Raw genomic sequence first — 15,043 nt, 5'->3', positions numbered from 1 at the left:
TTGATCTGTCTTAATATTATTGTGTAAAAAGATTACCAATCCGTGAATAAATCTGTAATTTATAAATGTAACACCTTCCACACATGCAGAAACATATTTGTATACTGTAATCAAAAAAGTAATTCGACATTAAATTGATTTACAAGTCAATTAAAAGCATTTGTAATTATAATAATGGTAATATGTCAAACTGGATCTCCCAGTTTGAGAGTCATGTTGTTCATTAGAATTTGAGAGTTTCTTAATTCTAATTTCTTGCATCATTTATATAATTTTCCTTGATTTGGAAAATTTAGAAACGTTTTATTTTGAAGGTTTAAACCGGAAGTACTGCTCCCTTTACTTATTTGTCACTTAATAAATACTGCACCATTTGTATCTAATTTCATGTGTGCTTTAAACCTTTTGTATTTAATTATACAAGTTTAAAATGTTTTATTTTGAAGGTTTAAACAGGAAGTGCTTTCCCTTTTGGGGCTATTCTTCACTTATTTGTCACATAATAAATAATATACCATTTTAATCTAATTTCTGTGAACTTAATCACCCTTTTTATTCAATTATACAAGTTTCAAATATTTTATTTTGAAGGTTTAAACAGGAAGGGCTTTCCCTAGGGGCTCTCCTTTACTTATTTGTCACTTAATAAATATTCCACCATTTAATCTAATTTCATGTGTACTTTATCAGCTTTTTCTTAAATTGTACAAGTTTAAAATGTTTTATTTTTGAAAGTCCAGAAAGGAAGTGCGGTGTCTATCGGGTTCATCGCGGTTCATCAAATGGGTGGAAGCTCAAACCTCCGTGGGAGTTTCTGTTGATTCAGCTTAAACGATGAGCACCGTCAGAAGAACCGGTCGGACCTGCCGAGCTGTGACGCTTCAGGCAAGAGGAACCGGTCGGTCAGGTGAGATCCCTCCGCCAGGCGGGTGCATACAAAAGGCTGAGCTGCAGAGACAGGCAGTGATTTCTCACGTGGATCTCACAGCAGTAACTCAACATGTTTCACCTGCTGGTGCTGGCCGGCGTGGTTCTGGGAGGATACATCTTCCTCACGCAGACTCTCTTCAAAAGGTCCAAATGTAAAGGACAGGCAGCGATGGCCGGCAAGACCGTCATCATCACAGGTGAGTCCTGGGGGGGCGGGGCTAGCACAGGTAACACATGAAAGAGGAACGGTTGAAAAATTGAGATTGCTTATGTAATGTTATGAGACAGAAGCCATGGTCAAAATAAGGACACATGAAACCTTTAACATGATTTACAATATAGATACTGCAAATAAATTAGATTTTAAATGATATAAAAAAAATAAAAACATATAATGAGAAACTTGAGACACATTTTGAATTGATTTAGCTAATTTCAGATGTTTCTTTTGAAATTGTACAATTTATTTCTGAATTGAATGATAAAGAAGTGATATTTCAGAAACTACTTTATTTGTTATTTAAATGTCAGAATAAATCAGGCTGAACATTGAACCAATGAATCGCTAGAAAGACAAATTAAACAAGGATAATGTTGATCAATTCATATTTTTATTTGTTTAGCCAAAGTCACCAATCACTGTGACGTTGTTTCAGATTTTTAAAGACCTTTTTACAATTTTCTGACTAATTTATTAATTGAAGAAAATAGTTTCCTTGATAAAACGAATAACCATTAGTATTGTTCCCTAATTAAGAAACTAAATGATCATTTCCTTTTCATTATTGACCTATTTTTATCCAGTTGTCTTTGCTCTATACCTTGCTCTCTGAACTGCACCAACAAACAAAAGGGGGTTAGGTTTGAACTCGCAGACATTCGACTGGTTCTTCCTGTCAGCATAGTCAACGTGAAGCAGTGTGAACAAAGAAAGCTCAGTCTGAAGGGAACGTCATTAGTTCTGCATAAATCAAAAATGTTGGACACTTTGAAATGCTGATCCAGTGATGGCAGCAGATGGAAAGTCAGAGGGTTGAAAAGTAACTACCAACCCTGAGAGGAAGCGCATTTCATCACAATCCATCCGGTGTTTCACAAGAAAACTGAAAAGCCTACCTTCTGGTGACACTAGTGGGAAATTCAGACGATCACCAGAGTCAGTATGATTCATCCTCTAGGCCCAGGAGTTCAACATTTTTAATCTCAATCAGATCCGATCAAATTTTGAAATCCCTTTTTTTTTTTTTTTTTTTTTTGTGATCCAGGATCAGACAAGTCAGCTAAATGTTGTCCTTGGAGTTCAAAACTATTCAGTAATCAGTCATTACAGTAATTCAGTAATCAAGATGACTAGATCCTGAATATCAGTGCTTTAATCCTACCTATCGCCATCTAGTGGACATGAAAAATAATACAAGGAAGACAAGAGACCACATTGCAGAGGCATCTATTGTCCGCAATTACTTTTGAAAGGTGATGACAGATGATGGACTTTTTTTTTGTTGAAGATATTTTCTCTTTAATCTAAATTACATTTGTGATTGACGATTTTTGCTGTGATACTTTTATGAGCATAAACATTTGTCATCAACATTTGGTTGAAAACACAATAGCCCACCACAAACGTGAGCAAAAATGGAAAAAATAAAATTGATTTCCCATGAAGGCTAAAAATGGTGTATTATTTCAGTTAACAAACTTTGCCATCTTATTTAACTTGAAACATATTTTCAAATAAATTGTACAGTACATTTTGCTCTGGAAATCCACCCCTCTGGTGGGATCAGGATAATCCAGTTGTTTGGGATCAAACTGATCCCAATCCTGTGTTGTCGGTTTGAACTACCCGTTTTGAAGATTTGATCCAGATTAAAGCTTGGATTAGATTTCCTGATCTGATATGAAAGTGATCCTAATCCCGTTTTTAGGTTTTGAACTCCCCAAAATCCAAATCTGATTTGATCAGATAGGGATTAAAAGTTTTGAACTCCTGGGCCCTGGGGACAATGATTGGTCGTACCCAAATTGGGGACGATCCATCCAGTAAATGTCGATGTATTTTTGTGATTACATAAAAAAACATTGATATACTGGTAGCTAGGCCCGCACAATGAACTGAAATGTTATCAAAATCAAACGATGGACTACTTCATGATCAGTAAGTACAATAATTAGTAAGGGCAAAATATGTGATGATATCTGAATGTGAAGTATTGTAGAGGTGCAGAGTAGTTCCAGATTAGTATACGGAGAAACCCTTGTGTGGTACAGATGCTCTTTTTTCAATAATAATGTGAAATCTGATTAAATAATCCCTATCATATTGCAACTGCGTTATCAGGCAACAATAGTCCCTCGATTATAAAAGGGAATGTCCCTGAGCACTTCAATATCTACTTTAAAGCCAAATCCCAGGTTTATTCTTACACAATTTGCCAAATCTTTAAAACAATAAACAGAAACAGACGCGCATTGATCAGAACTGTTTCATCATTATTTATCATTGCTGCCATGATGTGTTGTTGCTTCTGAAGGCGGGAACACGGGCATCGGTAAAGCCACGGCTCTGCGCCTGGCCGGCCGGGGGGCCAAAGTGATCCTCGCCTGCCGAAACCGGGACAAGGCCCAGGACGCCATCGCTGATATACAACAGGTGGGGACAGAAGACAACAATTACTCCTGACATTAAGAATACAATAATACAATCCTATGTACATGCATAGCGTCTCTACTGGGACATGTCTCCATGCTTTAAAGACTTCCCCTATTGTGCAAAATCCACTTCTTCATGTCTCTTCTTCATCAACATGTGTCCCCTCTTCTTCTACATCAACATGTGTCCCCTCTTCTTCATGTCTCTTCTACATCAACATGTGTCCCCTCTTCTTCTACATCAACATGTGTCCCCTCTTCTTCTACATCAACATGTGTCCCCTCTTCTCCATGTCTCTTCTACATCAACATGTGTCCCCTCTTCTTCATGTCTCTTCTACATCAACATGTGTCCCCTCTTCTTCATGTCTCTTCTACATCAACATGTGTCCCCTCTTCTTCATGTCTCTTCTACATCAACATGTGTCCCCTCTTCCTCATGTCTCTTCTACATCAACATGTGTCCCCTCTTCTCATGTCTCTTCTACATCAACATGTGTCCCCTCTTCTTCATGTCTCTTCTACATCAACATGTGTCCCCTCTTCCTCATGTCTCTTCTACATCAACATGTGTCCCCTCTTCTCATGTCTCTTCTACATCAACATGTGTCCCCTCTTCTTCATGTCTCTTCTACATCAACATGTGTCCCCTCTTCTTCATGTCTCTTCTACATCAACATGTGTCCCCTCTTCCTCATGTCTCTTCTACATCAACATGTGTCCCCTCTTCTTCATGTCTCTTCTACATCAACATGTGTCCCCTCTTCTTCATGTCTCTTCTACATCAACATGTGTCCCCTCTTTTTCATGTCTCTTCTACATCAACATGTGTCCCCTCTTCCTCATGTCTCTTCTACATCAACATGTGTCCCCTCTTCTCATGTCTCTTCTACATCAACATGTGTCCCCTCTTCTCATGTCTCTTCTACATCAACATGTGTCCCCTCTTCTCATGTCTCTTCTACATCAACATGTGTCCCCTCTTCTCCATCTCTCTTCTACATCAACATGTGTCCCCTCTTCTTCATGTCTCTTCTACATCAACATGTGTCCCCTCTTCTTCATGTCTCTTCTGCATCAACATGTGTCCCCTCTTCTCCATGTCTCTTCTACATCAACATGTGTCCCCTCTTCTTCATGTCTCTTCTACATCAACATGTGTCCCCTCTTCTTCATGTCTCTTCTACATCAACATGTGTCCCCTCTTCTCATGTCTCTTCTACATCAACATGTGTCCCCTCTTCTTCATGTCTCTTCTACATCAACATGTGTCCCCTCTTCTTCATGTCTCTTCTACATCAACATGTGTCCCCTCTTCTCCATGTCTCTTCTACATCAACATGTGTCCCCTCTTCTTCATGTCTCTTCTACATCAACATGTGTCCCCTCTTCTTCATGTCTCTTCTACATCAACATGTGTCCCCTCTTCTCATATCTCTTCTACATCAACATGTGTCCCCTCTTCTCATGTCTCTTCTACATCAACATGTGTCCCCTCTTCTCATGTCTCTTCATCAACATGTGTCCCCTCTTCTTCATGTCTCTTCTACATCAACATGTGTCCCCTCTTCTTCATGTCTCTTCTACATCAACATGTGTCCCCTCTTCTTCATGTCTCTTCTACATCAACATGTGTCCCCTCTTCTCATGTCTCTTCTACATCAACATGTGTCCCCTCTTCTCCATCTCTCTTCTCCATCAACATGTGTCCCCTCTTCTTCATGTCTCTTCTACATCAACATGTGTCCCCTGTTCTCCATGTCTCTTCTACATTAACATGTGTCCCCTCTTCTCATGTCTCTTCTACATCAACATGTGTCCCCTCTTCTCCATGTCTCTTCTACATCAACATGTGTCCCCTCTTTTTCATGTCTCTTCTTCATCAACATGTGTCCCCTCTTCTTCATGTCTCTTCTACATCAACATGTGTCCCCTCTTCTCATGTCTCTTCTACATCAACATGTGTCCCCTCTTCTCATGTCTCTTCTACATCAACATGTGTCCCCTCTTCTTCATGTCTCTTCTAAATCAACATGTGTCCCCTCTTCTCCATGTCTCTTCTACATCAACATGTGTCCCCTCTTCTTCATGTCTCTTCTACATCAACATGTGTCCTCTCTTCTTCATGTCTCTTCTACATCAACATGTGTCCCCTCTTCTTCATTTCTCTTCTACATCAACATGTGTCCCCTCTTCTCCATGTCTCTTCTACATCAACATGTGTCCCCTCTTCTCCATGTCTCTTCTACATCAACATGTGTCCCCTCTTCTTCATGTCTCTTCTACATCAACATGTGTCCCCTCTTCTTCATGTCTCTTCTACATCAACATGTGTCCCCTCTGTGGAAAGAGACTCTGAAAGTTTCAGGAACAAAGATTCTCTCTCTTTTTGATCCATTTCTATAAAAACCTGTCTGAAAATGAGCTGATCAGATTTTGGCCACTTTATGATGTCATAACGATGTTTTGTCTTGAGTAACCATTAGCCAATAAGTAACCAAGGTAACCCCCCCCCCCCCCCAAATCACCTGAATCACCTGAATCTCCTCCTAGAGCTCCATTGAGTTCTTTCAAACCAAATGTCTCTCAGAGGGGCGTGGGGAGGGGCTCCTTATTTTCATCTAAAGTAACAGACAGAGAATCAGCACTTTGGAAACAGGGCTGAAACAGAGGGGATTATGGGTAATGCTGCAATGATCTGTTTGGTGTTTCAGCCAATCAGAGACAGGCTCTGGATATATCTGAGACCTGTGATATATGGATGCAGAACAGCATAGGGGACCTTTTTTTAAATGTTCAAAAAGCTCTTTGTTGTTCTCATACTGCCTGTGCTGCAGCACCTCTTTTCACCCTCTGTCTGAAACCAGAGCCCAGTCTGCTCTGATTGGTTAGCTGGTCGGCTCTGTTGTGATTGGTCAACCACTTAGAGATGTCCCGCCCCTTAGCCTATCACGTACAATGTGCGCCAGCCAATAGAAGCACAAGTGTTGAATAGTGATGTCACTGTGTTCCAGAAGTAAACAAAGGATACCATTTACATGCACTAAAACCTATACAACACACTTAAGAAAAGTGAAAACCCCAAAAAGCATAATATAGCCTCAAAGTAATTTTACTAAAGTATATTGTATGTTATTTTCCTCTTGACCTGACGATGATCTTGTTGCAGGAAACAGGAAGTACTGATGTGTTCTACATGCAGCTGGACCTGGCCAGCATGAAGTCCGTCCGCAGCTTCGCAGAAACGTTCCTGAAGACCGAGTCCAGACTGGACCTGCTCATCAACAACGCTGGTACACACACACACACACACACACACACTGGCCCTGATAGGAACAAGCGCGCCGTGCGAAAGACAGGAACTTGAAGACGTTGCAATAAACAGGAACTTGAGGACGTTGCAATTCTGCCTTCAACCGACCCGTCGATCAGCGGCTGGCAGCCGTACAGCAAATCGCGGTGCAGCAGAACTTCCACAGTGGACCTTCGCCTGACGGTCGCTTCCTCGTCGATCCGTCCATAGCCTTGCTTCCCGTTCCCTCCTCACCTCGTAGCTTCACCTTTTCCGTTCTCCTGGCTCTCTGTAAATGCCCCGGCTCCTCGCTTTAACCAACCACCGGCCAATCCACGTAGCTCCCTGGAAGGCTGGGCAGGTAGCAGCCAATCACGCTGCCCTCATCCAGCTGATTCACATCAGCTGCGACAACACACATACTCCGCCCACCTGACAGGCTAACCCTTTTTATGAATGGAAACACACATTTGTCCCCACTTCTGCTTAAAATACATATACACACAGTAAATATAACACATTTGACATACAAAAATCCCATCCCTACTGGCAACACACACACACACACACACACACACACACACAGTTACATAAACGTTTGATTTAAACCATAACATTATATTAAAGTTAGGACGAGAATACAATCGAAACCTTAATAACTGCAAATTCTTGTAACCATACTAAAGTGAAATCCTTACTAGTTCACCTAAATCATGTCAACAGTGGTCACTCAGTACATTTAATCAAATACTGCACTTGTAATTTACTTGATTATCTCTATTGTATGGCCACCATACTTCTATTTACTCAACAATATCTAAGAGGTAAATACATGTACGTTACTTTATAGATTTTATGTACCAAGCATGATAAACTGTTAAAACATGATCGTAAACCATTTTTAAAAAGAAATGTTTTTCACACAAAGGGTCGAAAAACAAGATAAAAAGAGAACACAGAGTACCAGCAGAAAGGATGTGTCCAATCCAACTTTATTTATAAAGCGCTTTACAGAGAGATATATATAAAATCCCACAGCTCAGCTCACAAAACATAAAAATAAGTATAAAAGGTACAAACACAAAACAAACCAGAATAAACGTAACAATTACAAAATAAAAATAAAAACAGCCATAGAGTAAAAACAATAGACCACTGAAAGCAAATAAAAGCAACAATCGACTTGGTTTCGAATGCTAAGGAGAAGAGCTGGGTTTTAAGACGGGTAAAACATATGTTTGACCCGAAAGGAGAAGCTCAGGTGAACCTCAGGTGAGACAACGGGCACACCTGTCTGCCATCACTGTTTTCACTTCACAAAGGAGTAAGACACAGGTCTCTTGTACGCTTCTTTTCATTCAACTGACACCAGAATATTGAGGACGAAAGGAGAGACGCCGGAGCACATGGTGTCAAATCAAGTTTATTTATACAACCCAATATCACACATTTTACATTTGTCTCAGGGGAGGTTTCAGTTTTTTCAATTTTTTGTTTTGCTTTTACTTGATTTGTGTTTGCTAATTCAATCAAGCCAGATCTATTTATATTGTTGTAGTATTAGTATGCTTCAGATATTGTAATATGAGTTCTTGGGTTTACATTTTTAAAACTGCATTTTGCTATTTATTTTTAAATGTATATAATATTTAATTCAACCTTATTTTTTTCTATTGTTTAGCATATGTATGAAAAGCGCTTGATCGCAGATATAAAAGTGAACCAGGCTTTAAAGGTCACCTATTATGCAAAATCCCCCCCCCCCTTATCACCTGAATCTCCTCCTAGAGCTCCATTGAGTTCTTTGTAACCAAATGTCTCTCAGAGGGGCGTGGGGAGGGGCTCCTTATTTTCATCTAAAGTAACAGACAGAGAATCAGCACTTTGGAAACAGGGCTGAAACAGAGGGGATTATGGGTAATGCTGCAATGATCTGTTTGGTGTTTCAGCCAATCAGAGACGGGCTCTGTATATATCTGAGACCTGTGATATATTGATGAACAGTATAATAGGGGTCCTTTTAAAAGTGTGTGTGTGTGTGTGTTGCAGGTCTGGTGGGTGACGGGCGGACAGAGGACGGGTTTGGGATCCAGTTGGGAGTGAACCACCTGGGACACTTCCTGTTGTCTCACCTGCTGCTGGGACGCCTGAAGGAGGCCGGGGGGGGCCGGGTGGTCACTCTGTCCTCCATGGCTCACAGCTGGGGACACATCGATCCGGAGGTAAAACACCCGTCATCACACAAATATTAGAAGGGTGGAGAAGAAAACTAATTGTGAATATTTTTGACTGATATTGCGATTTGATGCATGAAATTGAATGGATCATTATCTCATGTTATACTGTATGTGTTGTTAAGTCTGTAAAATATAATTTATACGTTCATTTAGTTTTGCTGATTTAATATTAAGGAATGTGATAAATATTGTAAAGCCATACTAAGGTATGAACAAGAGGAATTTTAATACAATCTCCTTCTTTTATACTTTTTAATTAATGTTCTCATATCTGTCAACCCATATTTCTTAAATCCTCCCTTTTTGATTCCTATTTTTTTAATTTATATTCACCTCTCAGAATAGTCACATCAAGTCTTTACGTGAATGTCCTTGTTAACAGAAACTTTGTGACTGAGCATCAGAACCTGTTCTTGAGTTTCAGGTATTACTTTGGTTCAGGTGTGACATAATGATATTATTATGTCACATAAAGACATTCCTGCGCGCTCTGCAGAGAACATTCTCCCCCCCCCCTCTCACTCACTCAGGTGATGCTGTGTTCATGAACTTGTTGTTGTGTTCAGGCTCTGGAGGTGGACAAACACCTGGGCACCGGCAAATACAGCTGGCAGTTCTTCTACGCGTACTGCAACAGTAAGCTGTGTAACGTGCTCTTCACCCACGAGCTCGCCAAGAGGCTGAAGGGATCCAACGTGACCTGCTACAGCCTGCACCCAGGTGAACAAACACACTTCTGACAAACATCTCGGAGGGAAACGTCTGAATAATGTTTCCTAAGTGCTGGAACTGAAGACACCTCATCACACTGAACATTAGCCACCTGTAGCTTAGCGGTGGTGACGTGAAGTCATGTGACCGTGCTGTAGTTCCTTTATAGCCCAACATTAGCCTCCTTTAGCTTAGCGGTGGTGACGTGAAGTCATGTGACCGTGCTGTAGTTCCTTTATAGCCCAACATTAGCCTCCTTTAGCTTAGCGGTGGTGACGTGAAGTCATGTGACCGTGCTGTAGTTCCTTTATAGCCCAACATTAGCCACCTTTAGCTTAGCGGTGGTGACGTGAAGTCATGTGACCGTGCTGTAGTTCCTTTATAGCCCAACATTAGCCTCCTTTAGCTTAGCGGTGGTGACGTGAAGTCATGTGACCGTGCTGTAGTTCCTTTATAGCCCAACATTAGCCACCTTTAGCTTAGCGGTGGTGACGTGAAGTCATGTGACCGTGCTGTAGTTCCTTTATAGCCCAACATTAGCCTCCTTTAGCTTAGCGGTGGTGATGTGAAGTCATGTGACCGTGCTGTAGTTCCTTTATAGCCCAACAGTAGCCTCCTTTAGCTTAGCGGTGGTGATGTGAAGTCATGTGACCGTGCTGTAGTTTCTTTATAGATTAACTTTCGCTTTTACGTCAAACATGATAAAGTGGTGTTAATATGTGGAGATTATCCTGCTGAACAAAACACAACTATCCTAAACGTGCCACAGAGCCTATTTGCTTTTTGTCAAGGGAGCCTTTGTGATGCTTACATCTGGGTCGCCCTACAAAAATCTACATTTGCATCAAATAAAGCGCAAATATATTGCACAGCCAAGTCGAAACACTTTTTAGAGCAGTTATAAACTTAATTTCAATTGCTATGACTCACATTTTCTAATGCAAATTGAAATGCATCTTAAAGGTCCCATGTCATGGCCATTTCTACTGATCATATTTCCATTGTTGAGGTCTATTAGAATAGATTTACATTGTTCAATGTTCCAAACTCACATTGGTTTCTCATACAGCATCTCTGTATAGCATGTGTATTCACTCTCTGTCCTACACGGCTTGTTGGAGCTCCTCCCTCCCCCTCCACTGTGCTCTGATTGGTCAGCTCTCCCACTGTTCTGAGTCCACCACCGTTACAGCAGAACACCAGTGATTATGTTTTACAATGGCGTTTGTTAGCAACCAGAAAAATGACACCAGTAATGACAAACAGATGAGAATGCTGCGTCGGGTCTTGTTGGCGCGAGGAGCGGACAGTGTGAGCTGGGTTAATTTCCTGCTTGCTGCGTGGGGTCTGCGAGACATCGCGAATGGACGCGGGAAGGGGGGGGGGGGGGGGGGTGCTGAGGGGGTTGCAGCACCCCCATCTGTGAGGCTCCACTAGCAGAAAAACCATCATGACACACAAGGGGACGGGTAATGCCGGGACCGGAAAAGCATGCCATGGGACCTTTAAAACAGGCAAATTGAAACCTAATAGCCGCTTTTACACCAAGTACTTTGCCGTACTTAGTGTCCAGCACTTAGTGCAAGCACTTAGTACCCCCCATGGAACGAAGTACAGATCGCGTTCACACCGGAATAAGCCTTCCGAGTAAATCGCCAGAACACCGACACCTCCTCATCTCCACCGCGCCCATGTTTTTTTTGGTGTTGCCATAAATTATTCTCTCTCTGTTGATGCGCGGGGCTAATGCTAATAATGCTAATGCAAATACAAATCTCAAAACTTTTCAGAGTTTTACGGGGCGTGGTTTGCAATTCGCCCAGCCAATCGAAATTGGTACTTTTTTCTCCCCAGGATAGTCCCACCTCTCTAGCAGGCACTAACAATGGGGGTAAAGGTTCTTGGAACTAAGTTCTCTTTTTGGTGTGAACGCAAAATAAAGGGTACTAACGGAACTAAACGGGGAAAAGTACGGGTAAAAGTTCTCCGGTGTGAACGCGCCTATTTATACACTACCTGACTCGTATTCGAATTAAAGGAATTAAAGATGTCATTCGTGGCTCTAAATGTCCAGTTTAGTTCCTAGCTAGTGAAGCATTTCTCATGTGAATGGAGTTGTGCTGGTTAAATTTTGTCGAACATCAAAACCTCAGTATTCCTAAAATAGCTTTGCGGCGTGGTTACAGGTACAACCAGTGGTGTTTTTATATGTACAAAAGTGGTGGGGCACAAAAAAGTTGTGTGTGTGTATATGAGTGTGTATATGTATATGTGAACCACGCCCCTTAGCTGTGATATAATGAGCATATACCACGGCCTGTCGTGAGCTATTGCTTAAATATACATGCTTTTGCAGTGAGGTTCATGGCTGGTGAGGCACTGGCTCTGACTCTTCAGGTTTACAAATATAGTATTTTGACCTAAATCAAAATATAATATTATTTTCAAAAGCTTTTTTTGTCTGATGCTTCGATTGAATTTTAAACGGACAGTTCAACAAAAGGATACCCAACATTTTTTTATTTTATCATTTACCTATTGAATTGTTCTCTCTTAGTAAGATCCCATTTTCAATAAAATGGTGGTCTTACCTTGACTTGAAGATGAAGTCCATTTGCCTATCCTTCTGGACAAACATCTCTTACTTTTTTGTAAAAGTCCTCCTTATCTTCTTCTAGTTTGAAAAGTTGAATCATAAATCTAATCGATAGATTTATGATTAGAAAATTATAAAAGTAGGGTAGACATGTGGATATTATCTGGCTGAACAAAACCTGCATTAATCTAACAGGTACGTTTCCCACAGATCTTATTTTGAGCTATTTTCTAAAATCCCATGGAGAAATCTCATTGTTATTTTGTCGAGGGAACCCATGCGCAGCTTACTTCCTGGTTTTAGGATGCGTCTCTCTCCTCCTCTTCACACACCACACTTTTCGCGGCACACGTACTTACAACCAATCAGCTCTGAATTATGTGAGATGACGTATGGTGGGGATGGCAGCACTCTGCCCCTATGGTCATTATTTTTTTGCCACACACATTAGAGACACGGCAGGCAAAAACATCGTTTTTCAAGCACTGGTCAATTTTGAGATTTTGTGCTATTTTGATTCTATAACATGTTTTCTTTCAGGCTTTTGGAAGGAAAACGTACAAAATACACATTTAAGTGTTTATTTGACAATAGTTTGTCTATTTGCGTCAGTAGATTTCTCCTAAATTCACCAAAAGTTAGCTTTCTAACGTAACATAAAGTACCGCGACCGCTGTGTGCACCATGTCAACAGAGATATCGTTGGAAAGCTCTGTCTCTCCTGCACAATTTCATCGGATCCAAATATGGTCATTTCCTTTGTATCAGCGACCAATCGGGAAAGCACAAAGGGGTCTTAAACCAAGAAACGAAATCTCATTGGCTGGTGTCAATTTCAGACAACGTGATTCGTTCAGATGCGTCACGTGGTGTGCTAAAACACTTCCTTGTTAGCTTTCCGCTAGAAATTGAAATCTCAAAATGGCAAAAGAACAGCGAAAAAAAAGTTTACAGAGAAGATGACAACAATTATCCCTTGCACGAAGCAAGATTATACAAAAAACAAATGACCCCGAACATGAAATACCTTCACGGAGTGCGTCGAGGCGCAAGCTGTCATCCAGAGAACAGGAGGGCTTAGCTAGCGCCTCGCTGCAATCTTTAAAGGTCCTTTTCTCCAAATGAGTTTTTTTCCTACTCTGAGTTCGAAATTTCAACTTCAGTAGCACGTAGACACACCAAACCTTCCAGTTATATTCCTATCAATATTATGAAGGCTTTTACAGAAGGGTTTGTTCATATATCATTCATAGCCTGAATTATACAACATTGTATATCTAAAAACATGGCAAAAATTGATATTTTAGGGCTGTTGACAGTATTTTCTGATTTATGGAGTGATAAAAAGAGATATCCAAAATCCCTTCTGTAAAAGCCTTAGATACTAATATGACTATAAAATGAAACAAGAATTTTGAACCTGGCTTAATCCAAAGTTCAGATTTCGATTCCTGAAATGTGTTAAAATATGCACATATTTGATGACATAATGGCTAATTTGCATATTTAAACATGCTATTTCAGAAAACTTGTAATAAAAAAGACAATTGCCTTATTGTAAGTAATTAACTGGAGAAATGTCTAGCTGATACCTTTAAGTTAAAAAAATTACCCTATTCACCTGGGGTGTCTCGCCTTAAATAGGACAATACTCTGAGCATGCGCAGTGTAGTTTTTACAGTCACCGTTCACTTAGACAGTGAGAGGGAGGGGCATGATCGGGTGTTGTCCCACATGGCTCTAAACAGCTCAATAGGCACACACTGTAGACACTAATTAGAAGAACACAGACTAAAACAGCAATGTACAGACGAATCAAATGATTAAACATGATCTTAAAATATATTTTATATATTTATTTTTTTGTAATCATTATTTTTAATACTTTCTGCTGACACTAGGGGGGCTGTGCCTGCCCCTAATGACCAGTCGCCACTGGGTACAACCCACCACACCTGTGATGAAGGGTGTGTTAGTGTGAAGTTGCAGTCTTGTCTTACCTCATGCTTGCACTAACCCAGGTGTCTCTCCTCCTGCAGGTGTGGTTCGCACCGGGCTGTCCCGTCACTGCAGTCTGTGGCAGAAGGTGTTCATCGAGCCCATCGCCCGGCTGCTGTTCCTGGACCCGGAGGCCGGCGCTCAGACCACGCTGCACTGCTGCCTCCAGGAGGGCATCGAACCTCTGAGCGGGCGCTACTTTTCCTGCTGCGCCGTGCAGGAATCATGCCCGAAGGCCCGGGACGACGCCGTGGCCCGGAAACTGTGGGAGGTCAGCGAGAGGCTCTGTGGAATCTCTTAAAACACTTACTGTAAATGGATTGTTAAGTCCAGGAGGGATCAAAGTAAAAAAACTGTTCACTCTGTCTTTGTTTTCCCGCCCTTTTGGTTTTCTTCCCGCCTTTTTATGATTGTTTGCCCCGCCCTGAGTCTACTTCCCCAGCTCTGTAATTTTTTTGTTATTAGTTCTGTGTGTACATACGCCTCTCTTTCCCAGAGTTTTTCTGGGCGTTGATGTTTACCGTGGTAACATTTCTGTAAGACTTGTCAAATTGCCTGTACCCATGTCATGATATAAATTGGTTCAACGTTTTGCTGTGGAGCATCTTTTATTTACAGTATTCCTCC

The 15,043-nt window shown here is 41.1% G+C and overlaps 1 protein-coding gene and 1 long non-coding RNA gene across 2 annotated transcripts; one reads left to right on the top strand and one right to left on the bottom strand.

Moving 5' to 3' along the window:
* The first annotated feature begins 812 nt into the window (after window positions 1-812).
* Window positions 813-15,008, top strand: LOC307045842 (dehydrogenase/reductase SDR family member 13-like). Its single transcript, XM_079691822.1, has 6 exons — window positions 813-1,127; window positions 3,465-3,583; window positions 6,752-6,875; window positions 8,924-9,096; window positions 9,678-9,831; window positions 14,458-15,008. The coding sequence occupies exons 1-6, from the start codon at window positions 1,001-1,003 to the stop codon at window positions 14,715-14,717; spliced, it is 957 nt and encodes a 318-aa protein (XP_079547948.1). The 5' UTR covers window positions 813-1,000; the 3' UTR covers window positions 14,718-15,008.
* On the bottom strand, window positions 968-2,331 carry LOC307045843. The gene is made up of 2 exons (XR_013810004.1): window positions 1,752-2,331; window positions 968-1,148 (listed from the first exon to the last, which is right to left on the bottom strand). It is a non-coding gene; the product is annotated as an uncharacterized lncRNA (long non-coding RNA).
* Window positions 15,009-15,043: the final 35 nt, after the last annotated feature.

The sequence above is a fragment of the Notothenia rossii genome (genome assembly GCF_949606895.1).
Source record: "Notothenia rossii genome assembly, chromosome: 7".
NCBI classification, from domain to species: Eukaryota; Metazoa; Chordata; class Actinopteri; order Perciformes; family Nototheniidae; genus Notothenia; species Notothenia rossii.
This window is presented reverse-complemented; position numbering and strand designations above follow the sequence as displayed.

Excerpts from the sequence above, each read along its gene's own strand:
- LOC307045842 (XM_079691822.1), top strand. The coding sequence starts at position 1,001 with ATGTTTCACCTGCTGGTGCTGGCCGGCGTGGTTCTGGGAGGATACATC. Across the intron at positions 3,584-6,751 it reads CCATCGCTGATATACAACAG|GAAACAGGAAGTACTGATGT; the intron begins GTGGGGACAGAA and ends ATCTTGTTGCAG. Across the intron at positions 9,832-14,457 it reads CTGCTACAGCCTGCACCCAG|GTGTGGTTCGCACCGGGCTG; the intron begins GTGAACAAACAC and ends CTCCTCCTGCAG.